The 19,955-nt window shown below is 41.0% G+C and overlaps 1 protein-coding gene across 26 annotated transcripts in view; it reads right to left on the reverse strand.

Moving 5' to 3' along the window:
- The window catches only part of Epb41l2 (erythrocyte membrane protein band 4.1 like 2), a 180,391-nt gene that overhangs the window by 74,433 nt on the left and 86,003 nt on the right, over nucleotides 1-19,955 (reverse strand). For all 26 annotated transcript variants that reach the window (XM_076928012.1, XM_076928011.1, XM_076928010.1 and 23 more), the window contains exons 2-4: nucleotides 13,995-14,479; nucleotides 12,800-13,015; nucleotides 1,268-1,372 (exon numbers count right to left, since the gene is read on the reverse strand). In XM_076928012.1, the coding sequence (XP_076784127.1) occupies nucleotides 1,268-1,372; nucleotides 12,800-13,015; nucleotides 13,995-14,465 (792 nt within the window). In that variant the 5' untranslated portion in view covers nucleotides 14,466-14,479. The remainder of the gene's footprint in view (nucleotides 1-1,267; nucleotides 1,373-12,799; nucleotides 13,016-13,994; nucleotides 14,480-19,955) is intronic.

Raw genomic sequence — 19,955 nt, forward strand, 5'->3', positions numbered from 1 at the left:
CATGCAATTTATCTTTACTCTAAAGGTAGAATTAAGCCACTAATTACAGATCAGAGATTTAAAGCTGAACAAGCTGAGAAAATTTAATTTGCATATAATTATCATGCTTAAAAGTAAAACCCTTCATTCCATTACTGGGATCTGTCAATACAAACAATGCAGTGTTCTGGCAAATGCTAACATGCACACTCTGCTTCCTCCAGTGACTACTGTGTTCTACTGCTCAGGGCTCTACACATCTTAACAGAGTGTCCGCGGTGGCAGTCTAACATACCAAATACACTTCCTCTGTAGGGTATGACTCTGGACGACTCACATTCTTCCCTCTCAGTCAACATCTTTCACCCACACCAAACCTAGACACTCAAAAAGTGAAGCAGAACAGGAAAAGCACTTTTCCTAATAATACTGACGGCTACAGGTCAGGCCTGGTCTTGCCAGAAAGGGCTAATGTTTCCATCCTTGATTTACCCGTGAAACTGAGAAACTTGGAAGTTCTATAAAATTAGTACTGATGTCAGATCAACCATCCAGTTTTCTTGCTTAGTGTCTCGGAAAACTCTTAAGAATAGTCTCAGCACTCTCTTAATATCTGGAAGCTCTACTCCAAGGGCCAGTCTAGCACTGGTAGGCCAAACATCACCTGAGAAGAGCTGGCCCTGCCACCTCTTTCGCCCCAACAGCCCAGGCACACAAAGCCACTCAAGTCCTCCAAGGAAGACAAACCCTTCTTCCCAAGCCTCTAGCACCCAGCTCCCTCTGGTTCCAGCTTATTCAATAACCACTACATGTTACTGCACATTTGCATGTTGGTAATAGGAGCCCACATGACCTCTGTATTTAGAGCACCATGAAGCAAAAACAAGACATGGCTGAGACGGTATTATTTAAAAAGATATTCTTCACAGTAGATCATCAATTTTCCTACTATTGAATCCTTTAATGTATATGTTTTGAAGACCTTTCCCCTAAACAGTTTATTACAGAAGTTGATTTCACTGTGGATTCAAGAGCTAAAACTCCCATAATTGTAAAATCAGTTTTTCAATCTCAAATAAGATAGGAAACCATTCCATTCTGTCTGCTTATGATGCATGTACACACCCAAAATGCCAAAAAACTTTAGTGAGTAAAGCTCTCACATAATCATTTTCAAATATTTGCCAAAAGTCTCCTAACAATCATGTAAATTAAAGTTCAATTTATTCTCAAGTTAAACTGTTTTACAAAAAATACACATAAAGGACATAAGGTTAAAATCACTCACTTTCTGCTCAGGATGTTCCTGAAATACAAGTCCAAAGTAGTCCTTCTCCAAGAGGTTCAGGTGCTCGCACACTCTGTCGAATAACACTTGTCCCTTAGCACGTTTCTGTAGGAAAACAGAGCAAGTTTTTACTTTTCTAAAGGAGATGAAGAAAGAGAAAGAGGAGGTTAGTGGAAAAGAGGTGGAAGGATGCACAGGACAGAAAAGAAGAAAGGGGGCTGAGGTGGGAGCAAGCGGGATGAAAATGGGGGAGAAGGGAAACAAGACAAATTTTGTATGAAAACGCCGTAATAAAATCTATTTTGTATACTAATAAAGTTCAAAAGATTATTTTAAAGCACTAGTCATTTACTACAAATTGATATAAAGTATTAATTTTCTAATGTCCTAACGATGCAAAGTATAATTCTAAAATCCGTAACAAACTGCATTCTGCTTTACTGATATTCTCATTAAGTCCTAATGAGACCTAAAGAGCACAATGTTGAATACACATCTACTTATGCGAACAGTAAAAACGTTCTACTTCAAGTTTCCCTTCAGAACCTGAACATGATTCACAACAGTTCTGAAAGAACACTGCCCTACAAAACCATCTGATGTGACCTCACACAAGTCATATGAACTCTGCCCTGTGACAGAAAGCTGGGGAGGTAATGCAGCAGAACAAGGGGGCCATGTTCCAGCCCCAACAAGCAGCAGAACTCAGCAGCTTCAGCCATGTGGTCCGGCTACAGTCCAGAATAGAAGGGATTACGGGGACAATTGATGCTGGTTAGCTGGGGCTAAGAAATTAGTGGTGATTAAGAAGAGAGCAGCATCACTGTGGTGAAATCTTCTGGGAAGTGTCTTCTGAGAGCACTAGGAAGCTAAGTACTGTCACAAAAGAGCTCATAAAACTTACCAAGCACATTCTGAAAACAGAATTTTTGTTTTTATATTAAATTACAACAAGCTTAACAGTTTACACTCCTCATGTGCCTCTTGCTAACCCAACTTGTATCTCGTTTGCAGGACCAGGGAAAAGGAGGGTGCAGTGGGAGAGACTGCTCTAACTCTCCAGGCATGGATCAGACACACGGCAAGAGGTACATATGCTTGTGTATGTGATCTTTCTCATCCTCCTTATTTCTGGAGATGAGGTCTCTGACCGAATCTGAAGCTCACTGGATTCAGCTAAACTTCTGACCAGCAAGTCCAAGGGATCCTCTGCCTGTTTGCCCAGCTGTAACAGATCTGCTGCTTGCCTCACAGGGCTTTCCGGGCAGATGCTAGGGATTCACTCCAGGTCTTTGTGCTGGCACTGTAAGGGCTAAGACATCTCACAAGCCCAAATCTTTTTTGGATTTGTTTGTTTTGGTAGAAGCTGTATAATATATTAGAGACATGCAAAGGAGATAGAGAAAGTAAGATAATTTAGATGTGTTTTCAAAAATATTTTACTCAAGAACTAGCAAACTAGTTTATGAGAAATTTCTCTTTAAAAAAACAAAACACAACACAACACAGCAGCCCCCAACTAAAGGCAGGCAAGCTGACATGTGAGCCTAAGCTCAGAGGCTCTGGGTCTGCGCTGTTATTTGTGGCATTCGGAACTAAAGCCAAAACAGGACATTTCTGGAGGCCCCTCAACTTGGAGGAATTTGGGCAACTGCTTACCCAGCATATTGCAGAAGATGCCACACACCATGGCAGTTTATAAAACACCATCACTGTCTCCGTGTAGGCCCCTCCACAGTGCCCTTATTGTGTGCCAAGAAGCCAGTGACGGGAAGCACACAATGCAATCCATACATTACTCCCCAGAGCTATGCATTCTACACTCGCTCAAAACTACACTGTACAAATATAAAAGGCCAAGAACAAGGGTATGCACAGAGCCAACAGAACACATTTATTGTTGTCGGGCAGAGGAAGTCAACTAAAGCTGTACGAAGGAGGAGAGAGCCTCAGCCTGGGGCATGATTATCAGAATTCTTTTCCTGCCAAAGAGTCACCTGTCCCCATATCTGTTTCTAAAGTTCATTCAACTTCTAGCAAAAGGAAACCAGAGCCAATGACCTTTTTTTTTTAAATATGTTCAAACCATAATTCTACAAGTAAATAAATCACTTATGTTTCCCTAATCATTGATAAAAATTCAGAAACTTGAAAAGGGTATTTCAAGTACTCAAAAAATTCCTCCCAACTGAAGACACCTACAGAAATGCCCTATTTGGAGAAAAAAAAATTACATCTGACTGAACACACACAGACATTTCCCTTTGTCCTCATTCTTAAAGCAATACAATGTAATATTTACTTATATTGAATCAACACTGTTAGAAACTCTAAGTGATCTAGCAGTAAGTTCAAGTATACAGGAGGATATACATTCAAAAAACTACTAGGCTATTTTACAGAAAGAAATTTATGTTGTGTGGCTCTGGGTATTTGTGGAGGTTCTGGGAACCAATCCCCTTTAGATACTCAGAAACAACCAGATTTGCAAGAAAAAAAAATATATATATATTTTACCCAGAATAACATTTCTATCCTTTCATCTAAGACAAAAAAAAAAAAATAATAACCTTCCATTCTAGTCAATTAAATAAGCATGCAAAATAATGCAATTATCTAGAAACATGTAAGAAAAAAATAATGGAAGAACATCAACACTTACAAAATCATCTTTAAGAAAACTATCAACGGTGTCATAATAGAAGCTGTAAGACTGACAGAACTACTACAAATGTATTTTAATCCTGTGATAAAACAAACTATAGAAAATTGGTTACATAAACTACGATTTAGAACTGAAAGCACACACTAGCTCTGACTTCTCGACAAGCTATTGTGTTTAGTTTAGTGGTGAGGTTTGAGAGAGCGCACACATAGCCTCGCTCACCCAGCCCCTGCCAGTGGCATCCACAGCACCACTGCCCTGTGCACAGCCACCAGGAGACAACGAATTCACACCAAGCAAACTACAGAAAGCAGCCTCAGAGGGCGGGAGGTAGGGTACATTTCCTTCTTTGCAGCCTCTCCCACACAGTGAAAAACTCAAGTTATTGATGATGTATTTACTTAGTAATGTATTCAGTCACTTTGAACAATGGGACCATCCTAATTAAAGCCACCCATGGAAGCATGCTTACCTCAAAAATGGCAACACTGGCCCAATAAAGCCAGTGGACAAGAGCCCATGGCGTGTGGCATTTGGTGTCTGTGTTGGTACAGTCTTATATACTGAGCGAGCTTTCCTGCTAAGTAATGAAAAGGAAGCACATCTTCCTAAAGCCTTCTGTTGTTCATGAAACATTACACCACACCACCGCATCTGACAAATCCTGACAAAAAGCAGGCAATTTTTGTTGATGTTTGGTAGTCTCTGTTGAAGAATTTGAAGTTTTTTAATCCCTCCATATTTAGAGATGAAAAAAAGTGCCTATGTAGACGTTTACCAATTTTATTCTGAACTTTCCCACTATAACTTAAATATCTCTTTATTTTCTAAACAGAAAAATTGCCCAAAGAAATAGTTACCAATTAAGTCTCAAGCCCAGAACAAATGGCTGAGCTGCCAGTTTCTCCCAGAATCCCACAGTCCCATCAGTTAGTTACAAGGTAGGGCTGGCAACCCCCAAATCTGCCCTGAACTCTCCAGCCCAGAGGCTGGTTTCCCTCTCTATAAAAATCCAGCTGCTTTGGTAACTCAGTCCTCCTTCTGTCTACCCTTACTGTCCTGACCCCTGGCTCTCCCCTCTCCAGTATCCTAACGTGGCCAGGTTCAGGGTCAGGCTCACTCTGTACTGTCCCAGATGTCTCCGCCTCTGGCTATGCTCTCCTTAATATCTACAATAAACCTTCTCCGTATCTAGAACAGTCCTGTCCTCATATATTTCATTTTGTCATTCACTACCAACAGGTGGGCATAGGCAAAGCTATCAAATGGTAACTACCATTCAACACAGTGCCTAGGAGAAAGGATCCCTGGGAGGAAGGGTCAAAGATGGTTACTCAACTATGAGTTACTTTCAAATGGCAAGTTCATTGCTTTCAAAATGCCACTGATTTGTCAGAAAAGCAATCCTAGTATTTTAAAACCAAAAGTGAAAAGAATATTAGAGATTTGCACGACTACTCAAAATTCAAAACCATCCTTTCAAGGAGACATTATTAAAGAAAAGACGTTGCAATACGGCATTGCTGATTCACCTTTTTAAGCCCAACCCAGTCAGAGATTTACTACTTCAAGAAAAGCAATGGACTCTCAAGTTCCCTGCAGGCTGCCAACTCCTGAGGGCTCCCTTCTGTCTGAATAACCTTTTGCAAAAAATATAATGAATTGTTTTCACTCACTAAGGCCTGGAAGGATCTCTAGAAGTCAATCAACTGTTCCTAAGCATTTAGAAAGCAATGCAGTGAGGGTCCGAGGAAAAATGAGATTGGAAACACAGATGCTATCGAGATAGTTTAGGAAAGAAGGGTGAGAGGTGTATAAGGTAGTCAGGCGTGGTGGGGCACACCTTTAGTCCCATCACTCTAGGAGCAAAAGAAGTAGGACCTCTTGCAGCCAAGGCTAGCCTAGTCCACAGAGCCAGAACAAGTTCTAAGACAGCCAGAGCTAAACAGAAAAACCTTGTTTCTATACAAAATAGTAAATGGAAATAATTACTTTTAGGAGAACTGACGTAGGCAAAGATGTTCTGTAGGGCAAAAGTTTCAAGTAAAGAAGCAATAAAAGTATTAAAGAAAATCCAACAAGAACCCAGCAGCTGTCCAACAACAAAGACTCCTTCACCTGACAGTGTGTGATGACTGAACACAATAACAGCATGTGAGCTGGATATGAATCAGACATTACAGACCAGAGAAGATTCATGTAGCTGAGGAACACAGAGATTATATGACCAGAAACTTTACAGGAGAGCAGACAACTCAGGATGTGAAGGATGAGATCATTTTGTATGGACAGGGGAAGGAAGATAGCCTGGGGTCACATCTAACAGCCCGAGTAACCAGCTATTTGTGAATTAATTAAGAGTGCTACCAGCTGCCACAACTGTAGGTTCTTTGAATTCAAGTAAAAGCAAGAGCTTCTACCACTTTCATGGCATGGTACCCTTTGCCACTTTAAAAAAAAAAAAATCAAGTCCATTGACACAATTACCACCTTAAACCTTTTTTATATCCTAAGGAATAAATGGAGAGCTGATCAGAGACACTATATTTGGATCTAGTCACTGGAATTTCAAATTTGCACATAAATTATCCCCAGTTCCAAATACACACGTACACATGCACACACAACCATCTATGTGGGATTTTTATAGAGTACTATAAAAACACTAATCAACTTCTAGTCCACTAAAAGTATGTAGATAACTTAAGGCTCACAACTGTAGTTTGAAAACAAGCCTGGGGCAGCAAAAGTAGACACAGACAAACCACACCCAAAGGCAAGGATAGCAGACTGGATTTCTGGATGTCAGAATGAGTCCAGAGAAGCACTGCAGACCTCACCGTGCTCTGTTCTCTGCTGGCAGCCTGCCCCCTAACTGCCTTATTCATTAGTCAGCAGGAATGGCTGGGACATTCCTGTGTGGGCTAAAACAGTGCCTTCAATTCTCAGACAAAATCAACACGTGGGAAAACTCGCACATGCCAGAGGAAATGTGAGCTTTTACTCAGGATGCACATGCACTCACACTTCTTAAGTCTCCCCACTTCCACACCTACTCCAACTTTCAAAACTACACACAGGTTTACAGGCTCTAGAAAATCCAGCTCAATCCTAGAAATACAGGAAGCAAATACTTTCATTCTTACTGAATCTGAGAACAGAAGAAAAGGCAGGAAGTCACTAGCCCAAGACATACAAAGAGTCAATAGAAAAGTAAACATAACCCTCCTGCTATCCCCACCTTACTGTATTGTTCCTTACAGGAAAGGGCCCTGCTGTTTTAGCACACAAGTATGTAAATGGCTTCTGCAGCAGCAGCATAAGACTGGTACAACAACCAAGTGTCTGGAGCCAGCATGCAAAATCCAGAAGAGCCTAAAATTCTGCACAACTTAAGCTCTGGTACCAAGTTAGGTTGTCATATATCACTTAAATAATGGAATGAGACAAAAGTTGATATGACCTTCACTTAAAAATATAATACTCCTCATTGGCTACTGCGGTACACACTTTTAATCTCAGCACTCAGGAGGCAGAGGCAGGCAGATCTCCGTAAACTGGATTATATGACGAGTTCTAGGCCAATCAGGGCTAGATATATTTTGAAATTCTTTCTGGAAAATAATAGTAAAAATAACAATCCTCAAAGTAAGATCTCAAATGCATGTGTGTAATTCAACTTATCAAATGATAATTCAGAATAAAATATAAATAGTAAATTTCATAGACATAAATGAAAAGGTATTTAACATTCTGAAACAAATGCATAAAGATATAGTAGACTTTGGATAAAAAGAAAAGTGTGACATCGCAATGAACTATCGCTGCTAAGGCAAAGAACACACAACTGAGTACACACTGTCAAGCCATTTCTATAGGGTCCTTTGAGCTTAAACAATCAGTGTCTAATGAACTGTATTCAATCTCTGCTTGTCATTTCCACCTTCTGGGAGTCTGGCAAACCTGTGTGACATTCTTAACCTGCCTCTCCTTTCTCAAAAGAACACCAACTTCAAAGGTGACAAAGTGTTTGAAACCAATTTATTTGGCAGCTGTCTTTATCCTGGGGCTCTGGAGCAGAAGGAACAGGTTCAGGGAGTTCCTGAGAGAAAAAGAACTTTGAAACAGGAAGTGCCCCCCATAAAAAATAACCTCAAAACAAAACAGTAAGGGAAGCCACATGTACTCTACTGTCCCAGTCACTGGGGGAGGCTGAGGGAGGAGAACATCCTCGGCTCAGGAGTTTGAGGTCATCCTTGGTAACTTAGTTAATAAGCCCATGTCAAAAAAAGGTGTGTGTTTTCTTTTCAATATTCATTCTTCCCCTACACACATAGGGCAAGAATGGATGTTGATGGGTCTACAGAAATGAACATATTACATACATTTACATAGCAGTAAAAATAATATATAATATGAATATGAGTGCATTGCACATATCCTGAATGTTAATTCTATCTATGTCGAACAATCTAAGTAGCAGAGACGACAATTAGGACAAAACAATGCTACAGAATTCTATTTCCTAACATTAAAGATATTCAGTATTACATAGCGTCACTTACATCACATAGTCAAGGATGGACCCTTCACTGACAAAAACACTGATAGGTAATGCAAATAGCAACTTGCCAAACTGACCCAGTGTTTTAAACAGATCACATAAAACTGTCACCTATGTGGACCATTGGTGCATGTACTAACCAGTGCAGTGACTTTTTAGCACCCTACTCCTTAGCTACTACAACAACACAGATAACACTTTCCAAATCATAACTGGCATCTCGGCCTTTTCAGACCCACCATTCTTGGCCCCTTTGCTCTACAGGTCAGTTTTAATCTTATACTGGCATTTGAGGTCTTCTAAATCCTCTCTACTCTAGAAAGAAAATCTAGACACTCCACGCAGACTTCCTACAGTGGTAGATTTTCTTTTATTTGCTTTTGGTTTTCAAGACAGAGTTTCTGTGCATAGCCCTGGCTATGATGAAACACTCTGCAGAGCAAGCTTGTCTCTGACTCCCAGAGTGCTGGGATTAAAGGTATGCACCACTTCCCCTGGCTGGTGTCAGTTATCTAATGGCTCCCTCTACCACTGTGGGTGAGAAATGATTACCAACATGTCACAGAACCTAAGAACAATTGAAAATGAGACACAGCACACACAGAAATGGAAAACAATGAGAGATACACCTCTTACTGACAGTTCTTCCAAGCCACAAAAAACCCCTATGTGCCTTACACTATATATGCCTTTCTCAACTGCTCAAAACTTCATTAATAGCTAGTTTCCCACACATACTTCCTCAAACAGTACCCAGACACTAACTTCCGGTGTAGATCTGCAGAAGCACAGACGGGCAGCATCAGGCACATCACCCATGCGTCTAGTCCAGCACTAGACAGGAAGCATGAGAGCACCCAACCACAGTTCACCAACCTCCACACTCCACTCCTGAAGAGCAAACATAGCAGGTCTGAGGAGACATAGATCCAAATTAATGTCACCAAGCAACCACAGTTCGAGGAAAATTTAGATGAAAGAAACCTTAATTACAACAGGAGGCACAGCACATGACTTCTACACTACTCTAACATCTACTAAGAGGAGATGAATTACGTCAGACCCAAGTCCTGCTCAACAGCTCATCTTGAGTGGCTAGTGCACAACATCTGCTGCAGGACAGCCTCGGGTGTCTACCAAGGATAGCCTCGGGGTGTCTACCAAGGATAGCCTCGGGTGTCTACCAAGGATAGCCTCGGGGTGTCTACCAAGGATAGCCTCGGGTGTCTACCAAGGATAGCCTCGGGGTGTCTACCAAGGATAGCCTCGGGTGTCTACCAAGGATAGCCTCGGGGTGTCTACCAAGGATAGCCTCGGGTGTCTACCAAGGATAGCCTCGGGGTGTCTACCAGATTCTGTTTTGCTTTGTACCTGAAAAGAATAAGACATTCACTCAACACAGCTGCTATAGTGCTGCTTTATGATCTACTGTCTTCAAAAGTTTCTTCTTAAAATAGCTTGTCAAACAATCCCATATTAAAGAAAAGGAGAATACAAATTACAAGACTCTTATGTTTCCCTAATACGCTTCATTCTTGGTGAATTAAACAACTAAGTTGTAGCTTTTAGTCTTGGGTACTTACTACCTAAGCTGGGCCTTGGGAAACACAAGAAACTGATTCTCTACAGGCAACAGAATCAATTGTACAAGACTAGCTACACATTCACTTTGTAGTATTCCAAAGTTAGATCAGAAATCTAATAAACACACATTAATGCAAGCACAGTAGAAGCAAATTTCAAATCAGTGTGTCTATAAGCTACAGACAATTCCCAAAGAAGAACAATAAAAGTGGGGAGCAAGTAAGCAAAGAGATACCCCAAACTCAGAAGTTAGAATACAATCACAGGCATCTGGGCTATGAGAAAACCTCTGTAAATTCACCAGTTAAAGATAAATTTTAAAACAAGTTACTTCAATTGAAAAACAAATGGCAGAAGGTGAAGCAGGCAATTCCTAACCAAAACAATGCTACTACGGTAATATTAATATCTAATGAAATAGATTTAAGGTATAATACAACGATCAGGAAAACTCCCAACAATATGTAATTCTGAAGTTAATACTCTAGCCTAAGATTTTAGAAAATATAAATTTACAGGAATACTAAGGCAAATTATGAACAAATACTGCCATTTTAACACACTTAGAAATTAACAGTCAACCTGTTAAACAGTACAGACATGAAACAGACCTAATTAACTGGATCAAAAACAGATCCAAAACTCTGTATAAAGAAAAGAATGCCACACTTACCAGACTCTAGGAGAACTATGCCAACCAGATATCCTGGTTTAAGTGAGTCTTAAACACAACAGAGTCTGTACTTTAGACCATGTTCTGAGCACAATGTAAATAAAAACTGGGAATCTGAAAAAAGGAAAATTCTCCACAACACACCCATGTGTATACTCACACACTGAAATTTCTAAATCATATACACAAAAATTCCAAAGTTAAAAAAAACTGTAATGCTATCGAAAGTACTATAAGGGGAAATTAAGAACCAGATGAACTATATTTCTAAGTATTAAACTCAAAAAATCAGAAAACCACAGGAATGGGCTAGGGAGTGCAGGGTAAGCAAAGGGGAAAATATTACAAAGTAAAAAAGAAATAATCAGTAAACAAAACAGGTTTTTTTGGGGGAAAATAACATAGCAGATTTGCAATTAAAAAAAAAAAAAAAAACCATAAGAAAAGGAGTATTCCTGGTGTTGATCTGTATCCTAATACTTTGGTGACGGTGCTTATCTGCTATAGTTTCCTGGCAACTGTTAGGGTCCTTTATGGATACACACATCTGCAAATAAAGATGCTTTGACTTCTTCCTTTCGTACTTGTATCTTGATTTTTCAGTTGTCTGGCTGCTCCGGCCCACACTTCCATCATAATACCGAATAGGTATGGAGACAGTGGATACCCTTGTCTTATCTGTTGGTCATGGGCTTACCTATATATGAAGAGGTGGAGCCTCCTAACAAATCATGAGAGTTCCATTTTCATGACTGATCTTAGTGCACTCAGACAAAACATTAAAAGAGTTGCTAGCCTCCTCCAACCCTGCAGAGCAGTTTTACTCCTCCACAGCACATGAGGGATCAGCAGAAAGGGGCCATCTTGGAAATAGAAGGCAGTTCTATCTCACACGCCGATCCACTGATACCCTGATCAGCATGACTTTTTCAGTCTATTCCAGGGGTTCTCGACCTTCCTAATGCTGCGACCCTTTAATAAAGCTCCTCATGTTGTGGCGACCCCAACCATAACATTATTTTCATTGCTACTTTTCCTAGTGTTGTGAATTGTAATATAAATATTTGATATGCAGAATATGAGACCCACAGGGGTCTCGACCCACAGGCTGAAAATTGATGGACTCTATTCTTTAAAACTTACCTCTTCTAAAGTATTTCGTTATAACAGCAAGAACCAACTGAGATAAGGATTCTTAATTCTTTGTTACTCTATTTTTGAAATGCCTCAAATGTCAGAACTATTACATATACATGGGTAGACAGTCTAGACTGTACAAAAAGATAAGAAAACAATAAGTGTTCCCTCAGTATCCTTGCCTGGCAACAAAATATTTTCAAGTATTATAAAAGCATTGTTCAACTAGATAGCCACAGATGTTTTAGCAAGGAGTAAAATATGAATATCACTGGCAATGGTGCATACTTTTAATCCCAGCACTCATTTGGGAGACAGAGGCAGGCAGATCTCTATGGGTTCAAGGCCAGGCTGATCTACAGAGCAAGTTCCAGGACAGCCAGGGCCACACACAGAGAAACCCTGCCTCAAAAACCAAACAACAACAACAACAACAACAAAAAGAAGCAGAATGCCAGGAATCTGACTAATTATTAGTCAGATTATTGGCAGAATGGCTGTAATTCTATAAATTCTATAAATATGAAACAAAACTGATGACCTAGATTTACATCATTCTCTTTCTCAATAGTTTAACTGCTTAAATCTCTTTCTAAAAGTCAATTAAAACTACCATTTCTCATGTAAAATAATCCTATGGAGGTAGTAGCCAAAGCTGATCTTTCAGAACAGACCCAAACCATACAAGACTGAAAGGCCATGGCAGAGCATCGTCCCTGCTTAGCCCGCAGTTAGGAGGTGCCGTCCGGCATGGAAATGATGGCGTTCTTTCTACATGGCAGTCAATGTTTCAAAAGGACAACTGCAACAACCTGGCCTACAGGACCTTGGTGAGAGGGCCACAGACTCATTGTGCAGAATACTTTTATTCTGCCATGAAGAAGATTCTCTACTCCGTCCCTGCCTCACCTCAAGGTCACAGCTGTATTCTGTGCCATCTAGGAGGGTGACTTTGGCCAGAACAGTCTTGGTCTTCTTGGTAGCTTTCTGAGAGGCCACCTCTGCCTTCAGCTCACTTGTCTGTACTTCCTTCGTCTCTCTTTTGGCTGGACCTCCTTCCAGTTTCTCTTCCTGTGTGACCTGTATCACTTCTTCCTCCTTGTCCTTCCTCACTTCTTCAGCAGGCTGCCAAAACAAAAAAGCCACACTAAAGTTAAGCAGCTTGTAGAAGACAACATTAACAAGAAAAAAATGATGAAAGCCCCCTCTCCATGTAGCCTGGTAACTTCTCCAGGTTATGAACACTGCAGCGAGTGCTCTAGCCACACCCTCAACCCCAAGAGGAATCTTCAAGAGTTATGATTTCCAGGCTAACTGCTTTAAACTTAAGCTTTTTACCCTTTCTTGTATCATTTCATCACCCATTATTTTGCCAGGTTAATGATATAGGCATAAAATGAATAAAAGAAACTATATGCCAGAGGCTGTACTTTAATAGCACTGAAATAACAAAGTTTCTAAAACCTTAAGCCACAAGAAAACCTAGACTTACACAGGCAAGGCAAACCACACACACACACACACACACACACACACACACACACACACACACACACACACAAACACACACACACACACACACACACACACAAACACACACACACACACACACACACACACACACACACACACAAACACACACACACACACACACACAAACACACACACACACACACACACACACACACACACACAGAGAGAGAGAGAGAGAGAGAGAGAGAGAGAGAGAGAGAGAGAGAGAGAGAGAGAGTGAGTGTTAGTTCACTACTTACTTAAATAAGGCAAAGGTAAATTATAGGATATCAATGTAACAGATTGGGAGGTGGGAGGGCCCAACAGGGCACTCAACCTTCTCAGAAACAGGCATGTTCAAGACAGGGTTGTATGTGTTTTCTTGCTGTGGTGGTGGTTCTTTGTTTGGTTTTGTTGTTTTGGGAATAGTTTTTAAGATTCACAGGAAAGACTGAAGTCCAATAATCCAAGCTTGGGATTCCAGACACACTAGGCTCAATATACATCTCAATACAGAAGGGGAAAATGATCCCAAACCAGCCAGCCCCTTTCCCCATATGCTGTGCCCTCATTCCAGTCTTCTTCAACCTACCTGGGTCTCAGTGCTGCTTTTCAAGGCTGGTTTTTCTTCCTTGACCTCCACCTTAACCTCCAGGTGCTTCCTCTGAGCCATCTCTTCTGCATCACCCTTGGCCCGGCTCTCTTCTTCAGGGAGGGTATCCTCTTTGTCTAAGATCTGGTTTTCCACATCAGCTTGAGTAGGCTCTTTTTTATCTCCTCCATCTTTGGCTACTACTAAGTTGTAAGACTTCTGCTTCTTAAGCCATGGGGGTATGAAGCGAGAGATGCCCCTGTTCTCAGACGGATCCTTCCCTCGTTTCCGTCGATAGGGACTGCTTTGGCTTTCAACTGTGGCATCTGGCTGGGAACCTTTTTCTTCCTCTGGCTCAGACACTGGAGTCTGCTCATTTTCTACTTCTTTAGCTTTCTCCTTGGGGGCATCTGCTCCCGCCTGGTCAGAGCCCTTCTTCACTTCAGATGCAGAGCCAACTTCAGTAGTCATGGTTACAGCTTACACTGCAACAAAATAAAAACCACATGATAATATTTTAGACTTTCCCACTTTCAATCTGGTGGTGAGGGGGTGGAAAGAGCAAGGCAGGGCGGGAAGAGGAACAGCAGAGAAACTGGAACAGGAGCTGTTAAGGAGGAAGGCACAGACAAACTCAAGCCTGCTCTATTAGAACTCTCGGAATCTAGCAGCATCACAATGGTGCCCACTCTGCACAGCTGGAACACCAAGTCACCCAACCGACAGAGACGGCTGCTATTTAATCCCAACTCGTCATACAACTACATGGAAAGTCTAACGTGCACGGTTCTCTTTCACTTCTGGCCTTTATTCTTTATTAAAGAAACATTTGTCGGTAATACTAGCAAGTATTTTAAAAAACCACTTTTTAAATGCTGGGTGCTTAACAGCAATAAAAACTTACTGAAACAAAATTGTACTATTATTTTGCTTTCCAGTGTTATATCCTGATTCACCTGCACTACTAGAAAAGCAAGCTTCTGAGAAAATTAAAGCCAAAATCAGAACTCCAAGCCTCTATCTACCCAATCTCAAGGATACTCTGTGTGTGTGTGTGTGTGTGTGTGTGTGTGTGTGTGTGTGTATTTATGTAAGAAAAATAAAGGTTCTAATCCAAAGTAAATAAAGCTGTTACAGAATGGGAAAAATATACGTATGACTTATCCAACTAATGAAACAATTGATTCAATCTAAAATAACTGGCAGACTAAATTTTATACAAGCAGAGGGGGACTCCTCAAGCACAGCAGATAGCAGGCAAGTGGAGGCAGCTCAAGCTCCCTGATCCCTTCCCTGTGGTTGTTCTCCCATAGTGCTCTGAGTGCTGGTACCCTAGCCACCAGTCATAGCCAGCTTCTTAAAGGGTACAAATATCAACAGTTTTAAAAGGAAACTAAAGTACAATTGTTTCAAAGCAGAGTCACAAACCACACACATGACCCATTTAAAACATACTATCTCAATATACTAGAATGTTGTTTAGTCGTAAGAAGAAACCATATATAATACATGCCCTCATGTGGGCACATGCTGAAATTAGGTGCTTCTAGAGGTCTGGAGCTTTAAGCACTAATGTGATAAGACTCTTGTTTCAACAGCCCAGCCTGGCTGTAGGGTCTAAAATGGGACTGAAGCAGAAAGGCATCTGGCAGGTGGTTGCAAAAATCCAGGCATGGTTCGCTATTAAGGCCAAAGCAATCAAAAAGAGGGTAAGAAATGAATCTCATGGGAAGGACACAGGCTATCCTGACCACAGAAAGAGAGAAAAAGAATCTAGGGATGTTATGGGGAGCTGGGGAAGTTACCCATGGAAACAGGATATCCAGGAAGATGGGTCTAGCCAAGACATAGAACTTGACTTTAAATTTCCTGTGAGTGACAGGTTTTGTGGAGATGTATGCCTAGCCAGTAGAGAAAACGGACTTTGAGAGAGTCTAGATGAGCACTAGGGACACCACGTGGGAGCTGTGGCCACATGGACACAGAGCTACAACCACGAGTAATACAGATATCACCTAGGAAACTTTCTTTTTTTCAGTATTAGAGGACTCTACAAAGAACCCTCACTATTCCTACATGCAAGGAAGAGACAGAATAAGGCCTGTGGGCCAGAAGAAACATGGTGAAATGACAAGATCAGAGGACAGACTGTCTCTGAGAGCAGTACTACAACAGAGACTTAACTACCACACAGGACTTCCCATTCTCGGGTATTTACAATTCAAAACACCCATCAACAGGAAGGAAGATCTGACTCGATCTGTAGTGCACAGAAAACATGTCTTCTTACAAACATATTTAAGATTATTATATACATCAGTCACATAAAACTAAAGTTGATTTCTAGCATATACCCTCTAAATTACATCTTGAAAAGTGAATAAATGTCTAGGTAAGGTTAACAGAAAATCATCCCACACCTGTATAAGCTAGCCAAGATAAGTTGGCAGCTAAGAACTCTGGCTACAAGAGACAGGGTGCTTAGCTTAACAATCAACTGATGAGGGTATGATCAAAATATTGAGAAAGCAGTGAACAAACAGCTGAAGTTTCCACTGTCTTATTAACGAGACAATAGCTATGCACACTGTGATCACAGGAGAAACCACTGTGCTGGCTGGAATGGGGACAACCGCCACAGAGTGAATGCTATGAACACTTGGCCATCGAGGGTGGCACTAATAAGACGTGTGACTTTGTTGGAGGAAGTATGTCACTGTGGGGGTGGGCTCTGAGGTCTCCCTGATCAAGCTAGGTCCAGTGTGGCACCAAGTCTCTCCTTGCTGCCTACCGATCCATATGAAGAACTCTCAGTTCCTTCTCCAACACCATGTCTGCCCGAGTGTCGCCATGCTTCTTGCCATGATAATAAACTAAACGTCTGAAACTGTAAGCCAGCTTCAGTTAAATGTTTTCCTTTTCAAGAGTTGCCTTGGAAACAAGGTCTCTTCACAGCAATGAAACCCTAACTAAAACAACCAATAACAGCTCACTGTGTCCAACAATATGCAATTTCTGTTCTTTAAAACATCCATGCATGGATCACAAAGCTCCTGCTTTACTCCTTAGAAATGATCCATGTCAGTTTGTGGAAATGATTATAGAACATGTTATAAAGAGTGTTCTCGCCAGACGTAGCTCTACCCCACAAAAACATATTACCACATCATATTCGAAAGTCATTGCTTGGCTATGTGATCAAAAGCTAAAGAATAGAAGGAGAAGACAAACTGCTACTATGGAAATACAGAGCACAGGTTACCCAGGCAGAGCTGCTCCTCACACACTACATCAGTGACCTCTGCACACACCCCAGAGCTGACCCACGTCACTCATTCAAACTGGTGTTATAAGACAGAAAACAATGGACAGAGCTTACTGAGCTGTGAAGAGTCAACAATGAAGGTAGTATAACGCTACGTAAATTATCATGTTCTTAAAACAGCTCTCAGAGCTCAAACCCAACACCACTTTCTTTGTTTGTAAGACGATTTCTTAAACAAATCACTACCATCAAGAGAACATGATTATAGCACATGCATTCACCATAATTACCATGCTTGTAACTCTCAGCAATTCAGATGTGGATGGGCTTCTAACTGCCCCACCCAGAAAAAATGGAAACCCAGTGCCACGTGGTATGTTTCCAAAAACATAAATCCAGTATTTCCCACTAAAGTCCTTGAAGGCAGGGATCTTTCTTTCATGTATAGCAGGAGCATCTAGACTTGTCTTCAGAAGCTGACAAACACTATTCAGTAAAATACTGTTTTCTGGGCATTGTGAAATTCTAAGTATTTAATCTAAACTGGGAGGTAGTAGTTCATAACTTTCATCCCAATACTTGAGAGACAGAGGCAGGTAGATCTCTAAATTTGAGACCAGCCTGAACTACAGAGTGAGTTCCTGAACAACCAGGGCTATACAGAGAAACTGTCTCAAAACAACAACAACAACAAATCTAGCCCAATATCCTCATTTTATCAGCAAGGGAAAAGATTGAGCAAGCAAGATGTGCCCAAGGCAACAAAGTTTAATGGGCAAAGACAAAACCAGACTAATTTTTCTCAAAGTATACAGTGCTCATTAATCTTTAATTAGAATTACCCAACTCCATCATTAGTGGTAAAGCTATATAATATACTAAGTAAAGATTTTTCTACTTATGAACAACCAAAAGAAAAAGGCTGTGAACAACCAGCCCATTAGATAAGCATGTGGTCTGACACAATTACCACGTTGGCATTCTCTAATTGGGGCCGATGAAAGTGTCTGTTTTTGTGACAGCTCCAGGAGAAAAAAACATGCAACATTGAACAAGCAATCAAGCCAAAAACTATCAACAGAGACCAGTAACATTTAGTAGAAAATATTTTTAAAAACCACTTTTTATGTCCTTTTGGTTAAGGGAAAAAAAACACATTTACAGCAAGGTGTTGTTGCTATACTAGCTGAAACCATCCACTGTACATCTGCTGGTTACAGGCAGGCTATTACATCATCAGTACTACACAAAACAGGCAGCCTCACAACCTTGGAAAAAATGTCAAGTGTCTGTGCTCATGGCAGCTCCAGGTGTTTCCTCCTCACCATTAGGGTCTGGGAAAGGAGGACTGTTGGTGAGTGGCTCCCTTCCTGTGCTAGGATCAGAAGCAACCCATTTCTCCTACCAGAGCATAAACAAGTATTCAAGGAGGATACTTAAATAACAAAGGGGAAACGTATATATTTTTAAACTTCAAAACTAGTGGTAATAGGCTAAGAGATTTATGTTTCAACTCCGAGAAACAGAAACAAAACTGTTCTACAAATAGCCATGAATATAAAAATATATTGGCAATGTATGGACAGTTCTAACTCAGCTGTTTTCTAGAGCTAACAAAATCAGTTTTCATCTTCCATGTTCGTGAGAGCATAAGAGATGAGTAAAGAACCTTGTTAACACCCACAACTGCTCACTTTTTCATCCCCTCAAACTGCCCACAGCCAACGGGAAGGTCCTTTTAATATGCATTGAAACAGCAGATGTGAGAAAAGCAGTAAGAGATGAGTCAGCAGCTTCCTAATTCTACTGAGGAAGCATGGGTGATGCTTCTCACATCAACAAAACGAACCGTAAAGAAGAAAGACAGACAGGAGAGCAAAGGGGCGGGGAGGAAAGATTAAAAAACACCTAGAGGAGGAAAGAGTAATAAAAACAGGCAGACAACATGGCTCAAGGACTGATGTACACAGTTCACTGGTAGAGAGCATGCTAAACATGAGGGAGGAGGGAGGAGGGAGGAGGGAGGAGGGAGGAGGGAGGAGGGAAAGTCTTTTTGTAGCTTTGTTTCTCTAAGCACAAGATGGTCTAGAAATGCTATGCCCAATATCCATAAGTACAAATACACTGAAAAAAAAAATGATTGATCAGTGCGCGGCATCTATGAAACGGCATCAATTTTACATTCATACTGTGTCTATAAAGATGTAAGCTAACATCTGCTTGAAATTAAGACCACACACCGAAAAGATAGCAACTACAAACTGCCCTTTGCTAGTTCCAGTCTAGGCTACATCAGTTTTCACCCAGAGCAGTAGTTCCTCAGCTTTGTCTCCTCTTTAACAAAACCCACGTTTTGTTCAGTCTCTCTCCCCTTACTCATGTACGCACATCCAAGATGGGTCCCAGTGTATGCTCTCTTGGTCTAGAGCAGTCCTGAAGTTTCCCTTTTTTTTTGTCAAGACATGCATTCATTCGTTCACATGTTTCCAGGAAAAGATTCCTCCCTCTCCAAGGGTAGTTGGCTTTCCTGGCTCTGACCATTGTAGGAATGTTGTCATCATCTCCAAACCACTGGGAAGAAAGCCGAAAGACAAGTCGGCTCAGGATACATAGCACTGAGGGAAACTATGGAAAAGAGGACCATCATGCCAGACCCAGCCGAGTCCCATTTTCTGTGACATAGCATAACATGCTCT

The sequence above is a fragment of the Arvicanthis niloticus genome, chromosome 30 (assembly GCF_011762505.2).
Source record: "Arvicanthis niloticus isolate mArvNil1 chromosome 30, mArvNil1.pat.X, whole genome shotgun sequence".
Taxonomy (NCBI): domain Eukaryota; kingdom Metazoa; phylum Chordata; class Mammalia; order Rodentia; family Muridae; genus Arvicanthis; species Arvicanthis niloticus.